The sequence below is a fragment of the Diorhabda carinulata genome, chromosome X, assembly GCF_026250575.1.
Source record: "Diorhabda carinulata isolate Delta chromosome X, icDioCari1.1, whole genome shotgun sequence".
NCBI lineage: Eukaryota > Metazoa > Arthropoda > Insecta > Coleoptera > Chrysomelidae > Diorhabda > Diorhabda carinulata.
This window is the reverse complement of record NC_079472.1, coordinates 40,934,842-40,959,819: the sequence shown is the minus strand read 5'-3', so window position 1 is coordinate 40,959,819 and position 24,978 is coordinate 40,934,842. Positions and strand designations below refer to the sequence as shown.

General features: G+C 31.8%; 1 protein-coding gene across 1 annotated transcript in view; it reads left to right on the top strand.

Moving 5' to 3' along the window:
• LOC130901965 (protein couch potato) overlaps positions 1–24,978 on the top strand; it is an 885,499-nt gene that overhangs the window by 838,398 nt on the left and 22,123 nt on the right. The window contains exons 7-9 of the mRNA XM_057813694.1: positions 6,930–7,072; positions 9,032–9,243; positions 24,117–24,297. Of these exons, the coding sequence (XP_057669677.1) occupies positions 6,930–7,072; positions 9,032–9,243; positions 24,117–24,297 (536 nt within the window). The remainder of the gene's footprint in view (positions 1–6,929; positions 7,073–9,031; positions 9,244–24,116; positions 24,298–24,978) is intronic.

Sequence of the window (24,978 nt, the reverse complement as noted above, 5' to 3'; positions counted from 1 at the left end):
GCAAGTACAATCCATTTATCTTCAGGTCATGCACAGTTAAATATAAATGACATCAAATATGTCATCAAGAATAGAAATAAGCACAAAAGTGAAACCGTTTTAAATAGTTTCCTTTTTTTTGGTCATTAAAACAATTATGAAATAGGAGGAAATAAAATACAAAGAGGTAATTGCACTTCCTGCGACACTTTGTAAAAACCATGAACGTATGGGGCAGTAATTTTTTCCAGTACAGAACTTCCGTTGTTGTGTCACTGAAGCAGAACATTTTGAATCACGTTGAATAAAAATTCTACAATAATTCGACGAAGGTGATGTCATAGCAATTCCAAAGTTCTATTCCATTATTGCTTAAACAAATATTGACGTTACCATATCATTCGAAAAATTCATCCAATTAAATATTTTTCCTTTCTAACTACACTTGAATAGTTGATATATAGAAACAATTATTCGATTTATATAGAGATACAACAAATGAATATACAGAAAGATTGATTAGTGTGAAATTGAGGTATTATAGCCATCATTAGTTTAAAATTATTCACAATCTCACAGGGTAGTTCAGAATGCTGTGCCATGTATCTAATCATTCAACGTTTAATTGTGAGTTGACTATGATTTATTTGCCAAAAAATGATATTTGACAATGATATGACAATAGTGACAACATTTTTTAGTGTGCTGAAGAGTTTGAACTAGGGCAAAAATGAATTTCACTAGAAATGGAATGATTGATATGATCTGGATTTTGCAAGAATGCAACAATGACAAAGGATGCACTGAACTTTATAATACTACTCAATCACCATGTATGTATTGCAAAAGTCTGTTTCACTGCAAATTGTTCAGTCAATCAATTTTTGGCAATAATTATTTCTCTTTAAAATTTCGGGGATGTATTGAAAAATTTTATAGTCAATAAATCAATAAAAGGGGAAAATTATATAATTATATCATCAAATACGAGTATCACTTTTACATAACGCTTGTTAGGTGTGAAGTTTTCGGAGAAAAATTAAAGTCTAGGTGCGAAACAACAAAATAATATTAGCAATTCATTTATTTAACAATTTTTTCTTAACATATATTTAACCAGAAACCTTATTTAAATTATACCATTTTGTTCAATTGCACGTAATTTTTGCTTATTGTGCATCACATGCTTAATGGTGTGATTGACAATTTAGCGAATTCATGTTTGGTTTCCCAATCTTTATCAGACACTTTTCTAATCAGTATCCGGTATAAAGACGTGAAATGCCTGCTTCGTATATGGCACCGTAGACCAAAACTTTATTGTTACATTTTTTTTTTGGATTTCACATCATTGGGACAATGTTCAATATCAATTGTGACGTCTTCACGATAGCATATTGGAATACTGCGCAACTGATCTTTTATCTTATCTCTTTTACTAATCAGGCTCTTGAGAAGTAGATATCCAGCCGGGAGATGTTTATCATACTTTGCCTATTTATCCCATAGATACTTCATCATTCTGTCGAAGTGACCTTTTCAATATCATCGTCTCGATATCGGGAATCGTACTATATCCTGAATTTTTAAATTATTTCTTATAGCTTTCCTTCTTATTTGATTCCTTTGGCTCACTCCTTTAATAGTTATCAATGTTTTCATCTCTGCTCATCATGTTCTTTATTTTTGTTATATCAGTTCGAGTTTCCACTGCAACGGAAGTTTAGTTCTTACTATTGTTTTGTATATGTGGATTAAACTATCGGTGGATATATATTTGTTTTTCCACAGTTAGCCAGAGATTATTGAGGTCTTATTTACTTGGGTTCGTACCTATTTTTGTAAGTTTTCTGCGCTTTTAATCTCGACTCTCAAATACATTACATACACTTGTGAATGGAGTTGACGTTCACAGCAAGTTTGAATGTTGTAGGCTCTTTTGCTATTACCCTTCTACAGATATCTGCATATTAAGGTTTTTGGCTTTGTTCGTAACGGATATAGCAAACGCTGCAGGTCATCCTCGTTGTCGGCGTAGCATAATATCTTCATTTGTCTTCGTCACATATTGTACCCTCCAGAAATTTCTGTTAGTATTGAAGTTTGTTCGGTAAACCACTGTTGTGTTTTGATATGTGATTTATTGTTTGTTTATCAATGATGTCGGCTATTTAAGATTTTCCAATAATTTGTCTGAGGCTGAAAATTGCGTCTATTGTCGATCTTTTTTCTTCAATTTTATTCATCACTTTTGTTGTTATAATTTTGATCAGTAGGTTACGCTGTTTAGCAAAAATATCATTCTATAATTTTTTGCTTTCTTTTTTCTTTACCTTTTTGTATAATGGAATTGTAATCGCGTTTCTAGATCAGGTCCTCCGTACTTATGTATTTCGTTAACGCTTCGTTCAGGACCAGGGCCCGTCTAGATTGCCAATTTTGCTAGTACCTCATGTACTTCTTCGTGTGTTATGTTATCTTCTTCTAAAAATTTTCCTGTGTACTTATTGTCTGGTTAATCATTTTTATGTACTAAAACTAAGCAGGAAATAAGTTTTCAGTGTGTCTTAGATACTCAAACCATTTTTTAATTATTTGTTTTGAATATGGATTTATTATTTCAAAATGAAAAAGCAACTTGATCGTGATCTAAAAATAGATTCAGTAAACAAAACTATATATTTATACATAATAAATACATTTGGAAATTTCAAGAGAAATAGGTTAATTCCTGTTTTATATACACTTTACAATATATGCATTTTTTATGAACGTTTTCCCATTTCCACTATCGGAATCTCGTAGCTGCACGATAACTATCAGTCAATAATTCAATCCAAAGTTAAAATTCCGTAACTTTGCATGTTCCTGGGTAAAGTATATTTCGTAAAACCGTGGAAAACCAATCATGGCAATATTATTAAAGCCCCATTTTTCCTATTGTATTTTCCTAGTTCAGCCACACAATAGTTAACTTGATAAATAACGGATTTAGGTAAGTTGATTAGGTCATGATATTATAGTCGAATCAGTTTTTTCTAACAGTATTTATGTAGCGGCCTTACCAAAATTAAAATTATTAGAAACACTGAGAAATTATAATATTAAGTACACGTATACAAGAGCACGAGGCAACAAGATAATTAATGGAAATACAGAGACAAGGGGACGTATATCCGAATAGTTACCTTACATCAAGACCCTAGATTGAATTTGAAACTTTACCTTGTTAACACCATGCTTCGAAATATCTAGATATACTATTTCTCTGTGATTCCTAGCAAATAATATACATTAAAAAGCCCCGAATATACAAGATAAGAAAGTAAAATTTACAGTAGCTTTCGCAAATAATTATGATACATCAAATATATTTAAATATACTATTTTTCAAACCTAACCGAATCAAAAATACAGAAATAAAAATGACAAATTTGAAGAATACTGCACTAGTAGTGTTTTTATACTTTTTTATATATACTCCCTTTTTCACTTTAAATTATAAATATTGAAATTTTGCGTCACCAAAGCAGATCTAGCAATAGTGAAAAATTTTAAGGCAAAATTGAAGTAGAAAAGAAAGACGTCAACGATTTTAATGTACATACACGAAGCGAGAACGAAAAAAGAGAAATCAAAGACAGGTATTACGAATAAATGGGAAGAGTATATAGCACGTTCCCAAAGCTAGACATTAGAGTATTTATAAGGCGAAAATTGGCAAAGAGTACAGAAATACCCCATTAATTGCACATTAAACGTGACGAAACGAATTGAAATGAGAGAAGATTAATTAACTTTGCAGCAAAGATGTGACTTGCTTCTAGCACAAAGTTCGAATGCAGAGAGATTAATAAAAGAACAAGGCTTAGTCCAAATGAACAGTCCTGTAACCAAAAAATCATTGTTTGATTCAAATTCAGTTCAATAATAAGGTAAACAATGTATTTAGTTATTAGATCATTTTTTAGTAATAGTGAAAATCAACCATAAAATACAAAGAAAGAGAAAAGAAAATAACAGTCCTAATAGAAGTTTTATGTGAAAACATATTCACCGAAAATAGAACAATGAAAACAAAACATGCAGAGGAAATTTGGAAAAATGCTAACCCAATTAAATATAACCATAAAGAAAGCGGCAGATAAAATAATATCAAACAGTGCAATAAAGGAAAGATGGTTTGTAAAAAAATTTGAGAAAAAATGGAAAACAGAAAACGTATTAAAGAGAAAATTCCGAAAACAGGTGCTGATGAAAATAAGAGTATGAAAAGCGAAAAGAGATGCAGAGTAAAGAAGAAACAGGAAATGGAGACAGGATAAAATGCATTAAAGTTAGATTTGTAAATAATGAAATGAAGAAACTCTATCAAAAATTTAAAAGGACTATAGGAACGGGGCAACAAAAAATATTTTCCATTAGAAGCAAACAAGGCAACATGATAATAGATGAAGACGAAACTCTGGAAAGGTGGAAGAAGTACTTCCAAGAAATCTCAAGTAGAGTAAATAATAAGGAAGAAATATATGAAATCGCAAATCTCATACCACAAAATGTGTGTGATGAATGAATTACTAGACAAAGATAATGCTTTGTTTAAAGATATATTGATAATTTGATATTTGTTCAAGAGCTATTCGTTGAGCCTCAACCAACTACAAGCAGTGATAATGGAAATATTTATTACATTAAACAGTTAGAAAGTTTTATTAAACAGAAGAACAACTCTTATTTGGAAGCATGTGCACACAATGTTTACGCTTCCCACCCATAGAAAAGCTAGTAGCATAGATCACAACTGTTTGTATTTTTCAGTTTGCATAGACTGCTGTAACTGCTATGCAACGTGCGTTTCGTATTTAATTAGATTATAATCTTCAATGTAATAACAACAATCGTGATGCTATCATCACGTTGATGATGTCTTTTCTAAGAGAAGAGTACGTGAAGACCAAGAGTGGTTGAAACCACCGATAAACAAGAGCGAAAGTCGTTCAAGCGTTACACAAAAAAATTCATTCGGAGTGCTAGTCATAAGTAAGAAATTTACGTGACGACTGTGTGGAGAATTATACGGAGACGCCCTTTTGGTATAAGTGCAGATTTTCTTAACGAAGTGATGAATCAAGCTTCCCCGCAGCAGAGCGCTGGTTGGCATGTGAAGCCTTATAGCGCGAAGACACCAGGCTCAAAAAATCATTACCTGGAGCTATAGGTGCAACTGTAAATGGTATTTCGTATTTTCATTCTCACGCTCATATGAGAAGTGGGTTTTTGGAAGACAGTAACATGACTTCTGCATCTGAAAAACTGATATATATATCGACGTATTCCTACTCTAACAAGTCTAAAATGGAAAGATATGAACTCAATATATTGTCGATGAAATAGCTCGTAGATATGTTATCAAAGTTTTATTACTACCACCCAACTATTGCGAGCTTAATTATATATAAATGGCAATATAGAATCGAAAATTGCATAAGCGTTCATTGCGTACTACAATGGATGAAGCTACCTCATTAGCATGGAAGAATTCGCGTACAGTGGGACAGTTTAATAAGATGATTTAATCAATTTTCCATCATAAAAATTTGGAACTCGTGAAATATCTAATACAACAATAATGTATAGTATAAAGTCCAAGCAACATTTCACATTACATACACAACTAGACTAGGTATTGGTAATATGATCCAAATAGAAATTTGGAGAATCCAATGTAGTTCAAACTTTTACTATAACAAGGTGGTTAGGAAAACTATGTAAAAGTATAGAAGTATTTCTTGGCGTAGGAGATACATTTCAACAATATTAAAATTTCACAAAGAAAGATAGAAAATTTATCATTTGTTTGGAGCCGAGTGGATGAAGATAGGTCACAAGATCATAAAATATTCCTTTCAAGCATTTAAGGAAGGGATCTACAGGCTCGATATTCCTTGTGGGAAGTATTGTTAATTTTTTAACATATTGGAAGCACAAGGATATCTGATGGTGGCCCTCTGGTGTATGTTTAGAGGAAAGCAAAAAACGGAAAACTGTTATGGAGGAGAAATGAATTCAATGATTAAAGAATGATGCGGAAATATTTTGAACGAATTTTTCTTGGTTAATTCATATCAAATATTTATGAATTCTTACAAATTCCTCAATTTATTTCTTATACAGGGCTTAGTACCAAAAAACAAAAATTTGGTTTTGTTATAGTTTTGAAAAATAGTATACAATAAGTGATTTGAACTAAATCCATATCACAAATTATGACTGATAGGACAACATCATATTCACTATATTTACAAAATTTTACTTGGCCTTGTATACGTGTATTGATATTGTATTTTATATTTCAAATGTTAGTGAATATTTGGTTTTATACGCATTAACTACGTAACTTTTTCAATATTTTCGTTTATTTCTCAAGAGATTTTCAGATCTGTTCTTCATCAATCTAATAAAATGGTTAAAACTTGTGGTACTGTAAAAATAACGAAATAATTGGTGAAAGGATGCCATTGAGTTATATTATCATACATGAAAGAGATGAAACAACAAATAACCACACCAAACATAATTGAAAGTGAATATAAACTACAATAAATAGAAACAAATAACAACGTTGATGGATGATGGAAAAAATGGAGTCTCTTATACTCGATATTCATAATTATAGAAAACTTTTCAAATGATATGAGTACACAAAAAATCAAGCAAGCATCATGAAAAAAAATTATGATGATACAATGAATATCATATGGAAATCATCCTTACAGTACCTCTGATGATGGAAAATGGTAAAATAAAAGAAGAAGGTTTCTTAGAAACACAATAAGTTTTTTGAGCTTACTAGTGTTAGAATCTATTTTCAATTCATTCTCATCATCTACCAATCGCTTTCGTTCTGACCAAGAGCTGATTGTCACTCTAAAAGGCAGTGTACTTTTCAGATTTGGGAACGCCATTCTTTCCTGGCGCCCCAGAATTATGGCATCATCCGTTGGCATACAGCGCTGCAGCAGCTGCAGAGTTACCAGGAGCAGCCCTTCAGCATGCCACTCTGGTCCATCCGGCACTTCATCCACAAGTGCCGGTACGCTCTTACCTTTGACTATCTACTGATAAGACTCTGGACTCCCAACTGCAGCCCACAGGAGCTACAGTTCACCATCATGTAAGTATACTTTATTTCAATTTAGTGGTCAACTCAATATTTATTCTTATGATCAACACCATCGTTTAGAAACTTGGTTAGATGATCACCCGGTTTACTAAAGAGCCAAATGTAATTTTTTTAATCAAAATAGTTTTCTTCTTGAGTGTAAAAATCGATACAACATTCATATGGCATTTGGTGCTTAAATTAGAAGATATAGTTGAATTCGACAATCGTTTTTATTGTTTTTGTGGTGCATAGAATTGATGAAAGGGAATTTTCCTCCTTTACACGTAGTGTCGATTGTTTTCTTCTTCTCAATCTCAGTCTCAGTCAGTTTAGCACAATGATTTTTAACTTTTGTAAATAGCCGATAAACAATTTGCCGTGTGTTTCTAATCTATCTTTCTAATTGATTATTACGTTTTTACATGGCTTTCTTGTCCAGCCTACTAAAGTAATTGCCATTTTGATTAATTTCGTTGTTTTTGTTTTACAAAACTAATACAGCCCTTAATACCGTTATTTTTATTTTAACAACTATGATGATTATTAGAACCTCTATTTTACTTCTTTTCTATCACTCTACTCTTTCATCTGGTCGCAATATAATCTCCAACACTTCTAGAGCTTTCAAATCCTCTTCCTCATTGTTAATTTATCTTGAATATACTTGGTGTTACGCTATCTTTCTGGAATTTTCCACATAGTTCCTCGTTGAGGGCTACATGTGACAACCTAAGATTAATACAATTAGGAATACAAACAGAACAGTCAAAAATTTATTCCGTTTAACAAAATTCTTTCTTTATCCAAGCTCCTCAATTTTGAATGAGCTACTTTGAAGTTTCTGAATTTTGCAAAAATTAAAATTCTAATAAAAAATTTAGATCCTCATTTTATACCTTAAAATATCCATTCGAAATATTTTGCTATTACTGATGTTTGACATGTGATGGTGACAAGTGCTTAAAGGATAAAAATAATCGGTTTCGAAAAATCATAATTCGTTGAAAAATAGCAATTTATTTAAAAAATATTCAAAATATTTAAAAAGTTATGAATTATAATTTCACAGAACTGTCCATTTCAAACACAGGTGCTTTTGAGTATTTGAATTAATTAGAAACCTCCCCAGAAAGCACATTCATATTCTATCCGATAGTCAAGCGACTTTGACTGCCCTGAATGCTATCGAGTATAAATAGACTCTAAAAGCACTAGCTAACAAAAACAAAGTTACCCTAATATAACTCCATATTTAGGACCAGAGCCCTACTGTGGCTTCATGAGATGCGGTCGCATTAGATAACTGAACGGATGGTTGAAGATTATTACTGAAGAAACCCTCCAGACAATTTCAGAGTCTCATAACTATATCTAAGAAGTTGGAGGAATTTCTCTGAGTAGTATTATTAACTAGAAAAATGGGACACATACTGCCTGAAGAAATTACCTCCTTTAGGAGGAGCATACATATTTTAATAACACAAGAATGAGATGTATAGTCTTCAACGAAATATCTTCTAGATAAAGGTACCGAACGGACTTCCCAAACCACCTTCAATCTAATTCAAACACTTTTTTCAGAATCAAATTCTCTGAAATTGATTTTGAAAAAGAGGTATGATTTGTTAAAACTGGAATAATTATACCCATAGCTCTGGTACCCCAACGTCATAAAATTAAACTTTAATTTTAAGTTTTTCATTCTAACTTTTATGGTTTATACAAAAATCAGATAAATCACGTATCCTTGATATATGTATTTCGATCAATCCTAGGTAACTTATAGTGTATTCGCATTAAAAAACCAAATCTCTTGAACTAAGTGTTTTTTCAATGTAAATCACTGATACACATATTTTTTTTTGAGTAAAAATTTCAACGTTCCAGCCTTCAATGACGATGCCGCACCCAACTGCTCTAACATCGGTACATGCGGCTTCGTTACCACATTTTCTACCGAGTCCTGCCTTGGCTTCTCCTGTAGGTTCGTCATCTTCACAACCTGGAATGGGAGTTAGCAACCCGCCTTGTTCCACACTATTCGTGGCCAATTTGGGCCAATTCGTGTCTGAACACGAGCTCAAAGAGATTTTTGCAAGGTTAGTACAATACATTTCAATCTATTCCATTTAGTATTGATTTTATTAATAATTCACATAATGGTTTTGAAAAAAATGGAATGCTTCAATAAGCTTAGAGACTATATGAAAAGCTTCGTTGTAGTATTTTTAATCTCTTGATGCATTCAGTAAATAATTTATTTCATTTTGTTTTCATACTATCCAATCGTTCGAACGCTATGAGCTGCTTTTATAATATTTTGAATAATTGATCAATTTCATAATTCACGATATTTAGTCATTTAAAATTTATATTCATATTTTGTTTAAGCTACAGGTGAAAATGCTAGATTATACAAAACTTCGAGTTCCAAGTTTTAATCATACTATTCTAGAAATTAGTCAGAACATAAATTTTGTCAATATTGAGTCTTCTTCTGGTGTTTACTGTCACTTTGTCAATGACTATTCAACTATTTCTGTCAAATACATATAAAGAAATTAGCAATAAACACTACAAATAATGAAGAAATATTTATAAGAAATTTTACTCCTTATTGGACTACCATTACTTTAGTGAATTGATTTCTCTCACTTTATTAAAAATCATTACCTGAGTTGATAAACCAAGTCAAGAATAAATATTCAGGAAATAAATATTTTCATTCCAGCCACATACAGCACTATCGTTCGATAAACCTGAAAAAAGACCCTTGACATGATGCAAGATAACATGCAAGAAAGTGCATGCAATTTCTCACACACTGGCAATAATTATATCTGCCTCTGCTTTGCTGTTGGAATCTGATGGGACTTCTTCGCTTGAGAAATAGATAAAAAGCATAAAAAAATTAGTTGAGAGTGATTGAAGAAACATTGCATTGCACGTTGTATTGCATCATTGTCAAGCGGTTTTTCACTAGGTGAAAAGAGACAGAAAAGTATAGGATATAGAAGAAACTTTTGAAAGTAATGCAACGTCTATATGAACATCCAATTAATTTAAACTGGAGAGATCAGAATCAATTGGAATCCCATTAGAAATAATCTATTATTATTTGAGTTAGCATTAAATGTATCATTTACAGAAATGCTGAAAAAAGTTCAGCAGCTCCACTATGCGGATAAAAAGATGGGAATGAAAAAACTCAAGTAAACTTGGGTGTTCCCAAGAAGATGCTTCAAAATCTCGAAACAAATATAAAACAAAGACGATGATAATAAAGGAGCATCGTGGAAGGTATTTAATACATAGAGCAAAGGAGAAAACTATGCAACGAATATAGAATTACAAATGTTTGGTTTCAATCAAATTATAATAAAAGTACAAAAAACAGCAACTGAGGTAAAATCAATTGATATTGTAAAATACAGAAATTATTAATATGCTAAAATACAAACTAAATACAACAGATATGGGATTGGTGAAGAAAATATAAAACAAAAAAAGAGTGATACAATAAGGAATTCAAAACTTAGATGCCTTGTCCACATATAAGGAATATATATTTTCAAAGGTTACAGCAAGTAGGAGAAACTTGATCAGGGAAGAGATAAAAAGTTCAATGTAGCACAAAAATGAGTGATAAGGCCATCAACTCTACTCTACCAAACATGTGCTAGAATATAGGGTATAAATATGAAGTAAGGAAGCCAGTATAGAGTTACAAATATAATACACGTCATGTCGCACCTCTATTTCAATAGTGCCGATAGCTCATAAATTCTAATTTTACAGGTAAGCCCAAACAAAAACGATTGTAAATGTTTTTTGGATGAGTTAATTCGGTACTTATACATACCAAATTCGGTGCATATACGGTTTCAAGATATCTTCACTGATTCTGTATGTGTAATTTAATATAAAATTATAGACAGCTTTAAAACAATTTTTTTAATGATACGGCACTACTAAGTTAGGACTTATATCGAATAAAACGAAGTATGACTTTATTTGTATTTAACTTTAATATAAGAAAAAATAATATCTAGAAAATAACAAAATAATAGTGAGCAACACGGAACGAGGATTTCAAATTAAAATTGATTTCTTAAATCTAGCATAGCCTGATATATAAATAGGTTTGACTTGTGAATCACACTGGCTTCAGATAAAGATAAGTCTTTCTTTTTGTTTTTTCAATCTTTGGCTTAGTTGTGTAGGCCGGGATCAGATCAAAATTAGAGTCACTTTTTCTTAAAAATCACCTCTTGGGAATCTTCACTCTGAAACGAAAAGAGTTTTTACTTCTCATATTCTCATTTTTACTTCTCACGACTTTTATATTTGAAGATAAGACTTGTATTCTATTCATATCTCTGTTGAAGTTGTTGCCGATCTGCGTCTAAAATATTCCTTATATTTTAAAAATCAGTGTGGGTTATGGCACTCCAGCTTTGATTTTTGTCATCATCATGTTGAAGCATATATTGCATGGAAATTGTCAATTTTAAATTATATTGGGACATGTCACTATTGAAATAGGAGTGCGATATACACTTCTGCTCTTTGAAATAGTAAACAAGTCTTGGAACAGATTTTTGCACTTTATTAGCTGTGTAAATTCACTTGATATTTATTGCCATGTTTAACTATATTAAGTTATCAGGTAAGTATCTACAAAAAAATTTTTTAACCATAATTATTCCAGTCCAGCCAACTCGGGTGAATCCTTACCATTAAAACCTATTTGTTCGTTAAAAGGTATGCTTGATAATTACAGCGGAATATCTTCTGAAGACTACTAATGCGCAATAAGTGCATCACTTACTGATACTGAAAAATATTTTTCTGCCGTTATATTTATAACAACAAATTTTTACATCATCTTTTTGAATAGACCTAGAAGATCTTAAGTTGATGTGGACACCTGGGTAAAAAACTGTGTTCCATGTGCTTTAGTGAAAAAGGCTCATAGTGATGTATAATGGAACAACAAAAGTAGAATGATGAACTCTTTCGATGTTATCACCAACAAAAGCTACAGAATGGAAACATTGAAATAAATCGCATTGGTTCATAGTAGAACAGCGAATTCTGTTGATTTTCAGTTTGATTTCAATAAAGACCCAGGCAATAATTTGGCAAATACTCGTAAATACGTTTCCTATATTGGAAGGATTAAGATAGCTTCCCACGATCTGTTATATCACAAGCCGCATAATAATTGAAAGAATCCAAAATAAAACATGAAAATACAAAATAGAAGAAATACTTAAAAAGATGATAAAACATTAGATGCTTAGAATAATTGACAATAAATAATTAAATTGGAAATAATTCAATAATTTTTTGTAATATTCTTGGAAAGGAGTCAATTAAATTCCAACAAATGTTCTTATTTAATTCAAGGTTTTTCCAAGGTGTTTCAATTGCTTCCCATAGATCTTCTTGATTTCTAGAACGAAAATTCGTTTGGTTTATATCAACCATGCCTACAAATTTGCAATGGGACTATTTGCCGGCCAAAGTAAAGTCTGAATATTGTTTTGTCGAAACCATTTTGAGTTATGCGCGCAGGGAAATCATCATGCTGGTAAATAAAATCGTTTCCATCATAGGTTTGATTTACCGATGGCAAAATAATGTCTAGAATATTGAGGTGAACTTCATAGTTGAGCCTTGTACCAATCTTCAACAAACTCCAAGCATATTGATATTAATCCAAGCCCAAACATTTAATGGAAATTTACCGGATTTACTTCCGTAAATATATTGGTCTTCAAATTTTGAATTTGGTGATATGTAAACGATTTGAATGTCTTTTCATCTGTGAGACAATTATCAAGTATAAACACAACTCTAGATTGCTTGCACTCATGTGAAAGCAATGCTTTCCTAGCATTTGTACAGATTTTTTTTAATTCGTCTACATGCCTTAGGACAGTATCCTGGTAAGTTTTTTGCGTATGAAGCACTAGCAGCAAATTCAAAAGGATGTTCCTTTGAAAAATTAATCAGTGCAACATCTTATGCTTCATTTGAAATTTTCCTTCCTCCAGACCCAAACATTCGACGCAAGGTTCCGTTTTGTTCCCATCGCTTCTTCACTTTTACCACGGTACTATTCGCATTAAGACAAAGATGAGTTGCCAGTCTTCTGATTGACCAGCCATTCTCCAATTTGACAATAAAGGCAAATTTCTGAATTTCAGTTACCTGAGGAGGCATTATTTATACTTTCACTTCAACTGAACGCGAATTAATTATTGAATTATCTGTCACTGACAATGACAGTAACATTAAGTAGTAAGTCTGATTTACACGGGTAAAATGTAAGTGTATGCTTTTTCAGTGAGCAGAAGTGTACTTCTACTTTCAAGATTTGTATACAAAACTACCATGTCTATAATATGAATTAATCTTTGGAAGTTTTTGAATAAAAAAACTAATAACTGGAAGCTTATAAAGGTATTATATTTGGAACTGATTATGATAAATAATCATCAGCAGAAATATTTATCCAACAGAACTCAAATGCTCGTTTCTAAAAGCTTCAAGATTCTATTTTTCAAGTGGTATTTATGTAATTTAAAAGTTCAAACATTGAGAATTAGATATAAATCAAAAAGCGATTTTTCAGGAAAATACAGTTATAAAAATGATTCTAAGAAATAATTGAATATAAAAATCATATAAATCACAATTGATTAAATTCCAACATAAACAAAGTTTCAATTTGAACTAAAACATATTGAAAATTGAATCAAATCTTTAAACGCATGGCTTATAAAAAATCACCGTTATTTTGAATTTTCTGGATAAACTACCGTTGGTTAGTTGAGATACAGTTTATTTTCCTAATGATATCAAACACGTATTATATACCACTAACCAACATATTTATATTATATAATTTCAGGAATCCAAGAAAAACTTCTCTCTTCATAAATTATATAAGTTTATTTGCCGATTTGACTACATTATAGTAATTTTTTATTCCAATATACGTTTTGGTGAATCATTTTGAGCTAATTACTCACCCTTCAAATAAATATTTAATGTCACTCAATTGACCGAAATCGTAGGTGGAGAAATAAACACCCTGAAATCGGCTCAAATAATAGTATTAATAATTGTCCTGACACAGCAGAAAGAGTTGAAGCCTACATGTCGAGCCTATCTCTAGCAAAGAGATCGCAATTTATGTAGAAACCTCTATTATTTTTAATTTGATTCCTTATTTGCAAGTAAAAGAGTGAAAAGACAGGTACATCGAAGTGTCGGAAGCTGACGCAAGATGAAATCTCATCCAGATGAAGCAAGTGAAATGGGACAAGGGAACATATGACTGATGTAACCACCGACTCATACCTGCTATCGAAGTGTGGGTAAACTACTTAATACAAGTACTCACAGGCCGTGGATGCACCATGGATGCACCAATACACCTTTTGCAATGAGGAAGACTATGCTGAGCATACGCTCTTCCACTGCTCCAGATGGGAAGAGATAAGAAACTTGTATATCCAGGAACGTGAATTAAGTTCCTCTATTGCCAATATGATGGAACATTAAAATCGAAGAAATCTTGGAAGTACACTTGTGAGTATATACGGGCTATAATAGAAACCAAAGAGAAAGAAAGTAGGAACTAGATAGCTTTTGCAACGAAGCAATGCGAGAGCTAATACCATTGCAAAAGGCGACAGCTCAGAGAGGCTTCAGTCGGTGAGAGTACGACACTACACAACATTTACGCCGGGTGTCCATGAGGACTTCTCCTACCACATAAAAAATGTAATTAATACTACCAAAATTCATCCAAAATTAATTCATTACATAATGTGTTATTTTGGTATTTTTAGATCTTGAAATGAAGTTTGTACAATTGTTTATTGAAACATCTAAACGTATTCTATAATGAAATTATCTATATTCTTTTCTTGAGTATGCTTCCTTGATTGTGTGTTTATGGTTAAATCCATAATCCCGCGACAAAATTGTAAATCACCTGAATACTTATGATTAATTTAAACTTAAATAATTTGAATTGATTGAAAGATTATTCTATTTTGACTTTAAAAAAACTCAATTTAGAAACAGTACTTAATTAGAAAGAGGGCTATAATTTCCAAGTGGAAAAGTATATTTTATACACAAATACATACTTTTGAGGCTTGAGTCTTCTAAATTTGACACGTAATATACATATATGATATACTCAGATATCCTGTCAGATCTAGTAAACCGTTTTTGATGATGAAATCTTTATTGTTCATATTTATTCTAATAACATATAATTGGCAAATTATCAATAGATTTTATATAATGGCTTTGCATTTCTTTCAAAACCATAATTGTTAGAGGGTTAACATACTTTTTCTTTGATAGTTGTTGTGATTAACAAACGCGAGCACCCTCGTAGTATCATAAAAGTTTTTGATGACGCATGTTATTCACTAACACTTAGACTAACTTTATTAATTAAGTGGAGAGGGTTTGCTCTACACGCACTAAAATGAGACGTATGTACCCTCGCACAGTCCCGTAGTTTGTAGCAAGACAAATGTGTTGCCAGGTTTTAACACTCCCAAAATTTTCTTATCAATAGTAATAGTGAAAATAGATAGAGATGTTCGTAAGTCCATAAAAAATTAATTACGAAAATGACAATTTGTCATTTTGTTTTACCAGCCGTATAATTGTCAAACTATGTGAAAGCTCTCAAAATCTTTATATAAAATGAAGATAAAATGGCAATTTCAGCTACAAGAATTCTAAATGTGAAATTTATGTGGATCACATTCCATATTGTTATCATAGGTAATAAAAAATCACAGCAATAAGCAAAAAAAGTAATAGAAAGAGATAGTGCGGTTGTTGTGAGCGCGATATCCTTCAGTGATTTGAAGGGGAGAAAGATTTTCAAACGGTCATGGACGATTTTGAATTATTGATAATGTATTCTAATGTTTTTCTAACTTAAATACACTATTTCTATTCGTGGGGTTAATTAATAAACACTGTCTCCTAGGATCTTAATTAAATGAAATACTCACCTAACTAACTTATCATAATTCACTTATAACTATGCCTTAAAAGACTTATAATTTATCTTCGATTACTTTGCTAATTCGTTTAGTTCACTACAATTATTTATTATAAGCTTAACTAAACTGCATTACATAAACTCCTTGTATATCGCAGAATAATTCTCAAAAGATCTAGAAATATAAAGAAACAAAACAACCTTTCTAGGAATTATTCAAAATAAACAATGTAAATAAACCGCTTGCTATAAAAACCTAGACAAAAACAAAGATCAAACGAATTCCGGGTTTTCATCAAACGCGGCGTCTTCGCCGAATGTCAGAATTCCTCTATATCCCAGCAGGGCTGGCTCCAGGGCGGAGATGAGTTCGTAAAAGTATTATATACTTACTTTACTGTATGAAACCGACATTTGACACAGCGTTGGCAGGGTAAGACCCCTCAATTTGAAAAGAAATAGTTACTTTACTACAATATATCTTACAATGAAAGAAATAGATCCAGACGAATTTTTTAAACATACAAGAAGGACTCGGAGTTTACACGATCAGTTTTTAAACTTTTTGAAAATAGTCTTAACAAAACATTCAATAAGGAAACCTGTACATTTTGAGTGTCGATTAGCTTTAGCTTGTCGTTTTCTAAGCCGTTGGTTCTAGCAAATGATCTCAGATATTTGTCTCAGGGAGTTAGTCACTAGTTCTTGTCATGGAGTTTTCCAATAGGTTGGTATTCTTTATAAATTTCTTGTAATCAGCCGTCTTATATGTGTATACATGCGATACTGGAGCCGGCTTATATAAAAACTCATGAACACGAACAAATTCTATCAGCCCTTGACTCAGAGAAGTAATTTTTAATTTTTCGAGTTATTTTATTTATAATTATCAAATTACCATGTGTAACTAGAAGCTACTCTACAAAAGTAAGGTTATATTTTTGACATTCTGTGACGTTCAGTGCCTTGAAAAAAGATTTGGATAACTTCAACATCACTAGCGCGATCATTGTCTGTCACGGTTTCTCAACAAGGTGAACTAACTTTGATATTTATGAACGTCTACAGCGCGTCATGTTCACATTCATTCTGTCTACTGCATAAGAGATGGTGGTAAGTGGTTCGATTCGAGATCGAAAGAACGCAAAATGAGCACCCTAGATTAGAATATTAATCAGTAGGCTGAACCAACGACTAGTGAAAAAACTACCAAACTGACTCACTATATACAGGCCAAGAATAAAATGCCTGAGTCACTACAGGTTTACAAGCAAATAATTGTAGCAAAAAAATATTTAAAAAATTTGAAATAATTTTGACAAATTTGAGAGTACACTGTAGAAAGATTATAGATGAAAGCTCTATATTCTTAAAACAACGTCACTTGCGTAATGTACTTTTATATAGCTAATCAATATCTTTCAAAATCTCATCACATCTTAAAATGGAGATTAATAAGAACCTAAAGGAAGAGTTTTTATTTTCATAGTAACCTCAAACAATTCGTTCAAGTTTGAGGTTAACAGTAATAACCCCTCTACGAATTTAACTACCGGTCAAAAGTTTTTGCCCGGTATTATGTGATACAAAATAAATAAGAACAAAACCTCCGATGTTGATATACATAGAAATGTAGTAATCTAAAAACTACAGTCTGTAATTATCACATATTTAAATTTTCAATTCATCGATGTAGCCCCTTTTTACTTATTATTTCGGTGCACAATTTTAGCATTCTCTGTAACAATCTCCCAGCTTCCGCCGTTTTTCACAGTCGGTATTGCACATGGATTTCATGTCTATTCTTTCTTGGACCTGCACACACATATTCTTCTCTCAAAATCCAAACTTTGACTCATCACTCAATAAACCTCTTTCCACTCTTCGTGCATCAAATATTAATGTTTCTTAGCCCACTGCAAACTCTTAGTTTTATTAAAAGATATTTCTTCACTGCTACCCTCCCAAAAAGGCCAGGTCACTCTATCTCCTTTTTGCTGTAGAAGTACTAAAAGGCAGATCCCTGGATTCTTTGATCTGAGCTGCTATTTTTGCGCCTATGAGTTATCGATAACGTTTACTGATCAATATAATAGCATCCTCACAGAGCTAACTGAGATTGAATGACAAAGAAATAATTCACAGTTAAAGAATAATCAACAAATTAGCCGGTACTTCGCACTTACCCACAAAACATAAACAAGCGCTCGTATAAAGTAAACAAAGGGAACTGTGTTAAAGTTTAATATTTTAAAATTTCATAAATGGATTATGGGGAGGGCAGAAACTTTTGACCGGTAGTTTATTTAGTTTCAACAAATGAAGGAAGTCCATATGGATAGAAAATATATATCTAAGAATGCATATGATATGCATATGATGAATATCTCATATTTTGGAAATATATGAGCTAGCGATGTATGTCTATACTTTCTCTTTAAAGCGTGATAAAAATTCTCGACGTCTATAAAACTAATACAGAATGAACTAACCAATTATATTCAAATATGTTTCTTCAATTTATATATTGATTATTTAGCTTCGCCCCATATAAAGCCAAATTTAGGGTCTTTCCTATTGCCAATAAAATATTGAGTTATAGACTTCCAGAGTCTCTTTTAACAGCCAACTTTTTCCACAAACATCTAAATATAGTTTAATAGTTCTCATTTAGATAGAACTACTCACAATTTTTCCCACTACAGTAACTTATGATCGGCGCCGTCAGATGTGTCCTCGTCACATTATTAAATGACACAATAATTTTTACAGTTCCAAAAAAGAAACGGGACAATCTTTCAGCTTTCAGCTGATTTTCCCTCTTGTATGTTATTGTAGAACAACAGTGAACGTCATCTAAATTATTTTCCTAACATTCACATCACTATCAGGTTAACCCGATTGTTTTTAAAGAATGCAATCTAATAACCGCTCAAGTACTTCAAAATGTTCGGCATACTCTCGAACAGTGACTTTACATGTCAATGGATATTATCTTCAACATTTCAATTAATTGAAAATTTATTACTTTATTTTGCTTGATTCACTTTTGATGTCACAAAGAAGATTACACGATAGCAAGCTAAAGGCGTTGTGTTTAATTTTTGAGAGATTTTTTTTAATTGATACTTTTTTGCAAAGGCGGTATAAAGATCGAATAGATTGTGAAGGATTATTGTATCTGAATACTTCAATCGAAGGCTCTTCAATGATGTGATAGACATGATATATTCTCTTTTTAAGAATCGGAAAACATCGACGACCTTCAGCATTTCCTTTTAATCAAATGATTATTGCTATTATCTGAGGTGAGACTCGTTATTGCCAGCACAAAGTTTCGAACACAAAGGATCATGGTTAGCTCCAATGCAGAAAACGATGGTGGACAATGGGAGGAGTTTACGACTCAAGATTGGAATAATAACTAAAATATATTGCCACTATCGAGGGAGGAGACACTAGGAATTCATACATGGGCTAAAAAATAGTAAACCCCCGGAAGAAAACGAAATAGAACCAGAATAATCAAACTCGGTTGAATTACACTAAAGACGAGAATCTATCATTTAATAAATATTATATGGGAATAAGAGACAATACCAGAAGCGTGTAAAATAGCAAAAATGCTACCAATATACAAGAAAGGAAAAAATGATAAGTTCATAAACTACAGATGTATAGAATAAATAATAGATACAACCTGCAAAATAATGGCTAAAACAATAGATAGAAGTTTGAGAAAATATGAAGAACAATTTCAATCTGAGACAAACGCAAAGAATGGGATATGGATATAATCTGCAAATTTACTTATTTTTCCACGGATTTCTAAAAAATTTACGATACTGTGAACAAAAAAATGATTTTATACAGTATTATGAACGATCTTAATATTTCAAAAAAGCAAATAAGTCATAACAAAATGACACTTTAAAGTACAAAAATGTAAATAAAGGCAAACCAATCATTATCAATATGTTTCCAGACCAACACAGGATTGAAACAGGGAGGATCAGGACGGTATCCTTTCACCTCTCCTCTACGGTGTTTGATATAGGATTAGAATGGATAGTACCTAAAATCGCTTTGAACAGAACAGGGATATTAAAAACAAGGAAAACGCAACTACTGGCAGATGCAGATGATGTAGTAATCCTTTGAACATCGGAAAATGAGCTCAATGAAATTAGCATATCCTTCATAGAAACAGCAGAGACACTGAATTGAGTCAACGGATAAAAATTCAAGTTCGTGATAATTACAACAGCACAAAGAAAAAGAGTAATGAGAAGTTTCTCAATACAACTGAATGAAGAAGAAGTAATGAACTTAGAAGTTCAAAGTTATGTACATCTTGGGGTGGTTATGAATGACGACGGTGACGAGAGGCGAAATTTAGCACCAAAGATGACGAGGGGAAGTAAAAATTTGGTAGCACTGCGATAAAATTACTAGAAAGACGAAGCTACAGTTAAAAACGATAATAAGATCAACAGTTACGGAAACCCAACGTAAATTCTTAACAAACAAAGCAAGGGAAGAAAAGCTAGATATATGTGGAAGGCAAATCCTCAGGGAATGAAATGGAGGGAGTATCCCATATTTTAGAATAACAAAAACAAATAATGGATACAGAACACAGAGGAACAAGAAAAAATGGATGACCAACGAAAAGATAGTACCTAAAATCGGTTTAAACAGAGCAATTAATCTCAATATATATATATATATATGACGTTTCGACTTCTACTTAAGTCTTTATCAAAATAATATAGTAAAATTATAAAAAATCTCAAGTTCTCATTAAAAAGTGTGAACTATTTCAAGAATCAAAAATCCCAATTTACGGGAGAAAAGTATACAATAAAAATAAAAGTGTTTCACAGACAAATGTTCTCAAGGCTTTTTAGGTATCATAGTATTTTCTATAAAAACATTAAAAGGAAGCTGTAATGAATCTTGTGGTTAGAAGCAGTTACGGTTAATAAAAAGAAGATTGCTTTTTTAATCAATTGTGAAATAATAGTTTATACTGAAAGTAGCAGAAACGCGTTAAAATGTAATTCATTTAATACACAAGTAAATAATTTATGATAAAAAAAAGACAATATTTACACACAAAAAATTAATCAATATACAAAATTATCATGATACTAATAAAAATAGAGACAAAAAGAAGTTTTTTCGATGCTTTAGAAAGGTCTATGAGATCTAAAACTTATATAATTATACAGGATTAACAAAAACTTCAATATCTAATCGAAGAAAATTATTAAAACTTCGAGATTAGACTTTCGTTATGCTTTATACCATACTATAATATAAATGGTAGAAAAGAAGCCCACTATAAAAAAGGGAAGCATTGAAATAGGCTTATAATGCAGAATACTGAATATTTGGAAAAAATGAGCAGTGGTCCTAAACATTAGAAGGAACAATTAATTATTTTTTAACCATAGAAATTGCAAAGGTTGTGAAAGCTATAATTTCCATTACTTCTCATACTATCAATGTTATCGACCAATTTTGCTTAAAAGATTTTTTTGTTTATTCTAAAATAAAACCTTTTTATATTTCAATACCCATTATTCTAGTTTAATGTTCCATTTGGAAAACATTTCTATCAATGTAAACAGTTTACTGTGAAATAAATTTAATGGGCTCAATTTCGGTCATTGTGTATTTATAATGGAATAAATAATTTTCCCAAATTGAATTTTAGCTTCAATGAAAGCGTATGGCCGATATTTTGTTACAACGACAATTTGGTGTATATGTATTTATGAGTCAAACATAAACATATATATTTTCGCATGATGAGTTTTTTTAGTCTGTATCTCATAAGGTAGAATATTCACTATAGTTTTCTTGTGATTCTGAGTCCAAATAAACATAAAATCGGCGACTATTGTGCGAACTGCTCATAAGATTATTTGCGGAAGTAATCAATCAAGTTTGAGGAATTGTTAGAGATGTGGCGCTTGTTGACTGATCTGATTCGATTAAGAGAAGGATTTTTTTATTACGAGAAATTATTCTTAATTTTGAATTTTCCTACAAAATATATATTGATAGCCAAATAGATCATGAACACATCAAAGCGTGTCAAAACTAATGATTTCTTGTTTCATCGAGAAAGCAGGTCATATTGCATTACTTTAAAATATCGAAAGTCAGTTAGTAAGGAGTGTGGTACTTATTTTTCGATTTGTTTGCCGGAAATGACTTGTAAAATCATATGAAAACGTGATGACAATATAGTTTCCTTATTCTTACAAACAGTACCATCACCCTTTACTGCAATCATTGAATACATTATTATAGTATGAAAATTAAATTGCAAAGTATAAATAGATGTTCTTTAACTAACAAGAATCTTGCAGTTGGGAGTAAAATACTTCCTAATCACTACAAGTCAATAAAATTGAAGTATTGTTTTCTTTAGTTATGTGAGTCAAATCTGACAACAAGATTAATTGTAGATCACTCATCAACTGTGGTTTGAAGATACAACAGTCAATTGAACATGAATTTATTCAAAGGAAGAACACTTGATTAGAGCATCTTTTCCAGTGATGTATATTACGCCTTTAGAATAATGGCAGAAATAGCATCATTGTGCGTATTGAGAGAAAAAGAAACATTGAATATGAATAAAAATTATGTCACTTCTTACTGCGATGAATAAGCTTTGGAATATTATCGTCAATATTTCTACTTGCAGAATTATTGACCCAATGATGCCAAACTTCAGCTCCTCGTCAACATGCTGTGATATGTTTCCTTCTGGAAAATAAACGAAAATCACTTGATGCAAAAACCAGACAATAGAGTGAATGGAAGTAAACCTCCCATTTGAATCAACTGAGTGCTCTTTGCTGTATGAGTTTATATTGTCACACAAAAACAAAAAGTTTATATCAAGATTTCTCGCTGCATATTTTAAACTACTCTTTTAAAGGTTGTACAAAGTTTATAATCAATCCCAACTTATATTAACAATACTCGAGCGTCCGCTCGTTTTTGTTAGTTCGGCCATTTAGACTGAATCTACCCTTATAGACGGTACTTTTCTTTATAAGTTCTTTCCATACTTTCCACACCGTAAACCGCACCTAACAACTTCAATTACAGCGCACATTTCAAATATCGAAAATACAGTTATCCCGACTGAGGTGCCGAATATGCAGATACATATACACGTGATTATAGCTAACAAATTATACGGGAACGTTCATAATAAATTTCTATAAATGACAATAGTCGAATAAACAAATCAATTTAATGCATCTATCAAATTGAAATGTACATCAAGTTGTTAAATGGGTAGATATACATTGTGTGGAATAATATATAATAACTTACATTCATAAATATATTCCATAAAATCACTGATCAAAGAATACTATTAAAACTATTAAATTATTTCCGAGTGTTGTACATATCTTGAAATAATTTATCTCTATAAATGGTAAGAATTAAAATTCCAGTTGAGCAACGCTTCTGGTTTCTTATTATTCTCTTACAAAAGTTTTGTCAATGTAAGAAATTAAAAATTATAAATAAAATTTAAAAAATCAGGATATATATGGGATTGAAAATTCACTTTTAATTCCGTTTCTATAAATTCCTTTCGTTAAGGAATACAGGTAGATTCATATCTCACTCAAATTTGATTTAATTAATAATTTGAAACATATGACTTAGTTTTAAAAAATTTGAAATAACTGGTCTATTGAGTGAATATTCATTTATAAACTTGGTGGTTAAGAATAAATTTATAAAACCAGACCTTTATACCTGGCAACACAGCAGTTTAGCGTCCCACACATCAAATAAGTACACTCCTCACTATGTTGTGTGCTCAAAAATCACGTAATTACACATTGAGCAGCACCTCTGTTATATTCTTGTGCACAGCTTCCCTGGCTTCTGTCGCCTGCGCATGCACACGAAAGGTGGATCTCCCGTCGCCTTCATGGAATACCAAGACGTGAGATGTGCAGCGCACGTAATGGCTGCGCTCCAAGGCTCGTTTCTCCTTTCTTCGGACCGCGGACCCATCCGAATTGAATACGCCAAAAGCAAAATGGCAGCAGAGGTCGGTTTTCCTGTCCTTGAGGTGCTTTTCAAGATACAATAAATTTATTTGAACATTTAGAAATAATCTATAATAATATTAATATGTATGTTTCAGAAGTTTGTTTTTGCTCTTAACTCAGAACCCAAGCTCAAAGCTAATGTTTGCGTATTGTGACAAGAAATAACATACGACTTAAATGAGCGTTTCATCTTTTATACCCAGGGATATTACAAGAGTTACATCCTAAAGAAATAATTTTTTGGCCTTGACTTTTTAACATCATGACGATAATCAAATTAACATCAAACCTGCTTACGAAAGATATATCGTACAGATATTGTTAATAACTGACTTTGTTCATATGCGTGGGCGTTACAAAGGACTTCAAGTTCCAAGCCGTCAATTTTATAACGAAATTTCGCGTTTGGTTACCTGCACTACAATCATATTTATGCTTGCACATTGTATACGAGTGTAAACAGGTACAGTAGCCCAACGTATCAGCTCTGCTCGACCGTTTTACTACAAACTAAACGTAACGTTTGGAAAGGGAAGTGTACTTGTTACTATAATATACTGTATCACTACATTTAAGCTTCTGAACTCTTTTATACAGTTCATAAGTTCTTCCTTTCACTGGAAACCGCTGTCCTAATCGTTTGAGTGCAGATACAGTAAGTAGGAGGAGACAAAATAGCA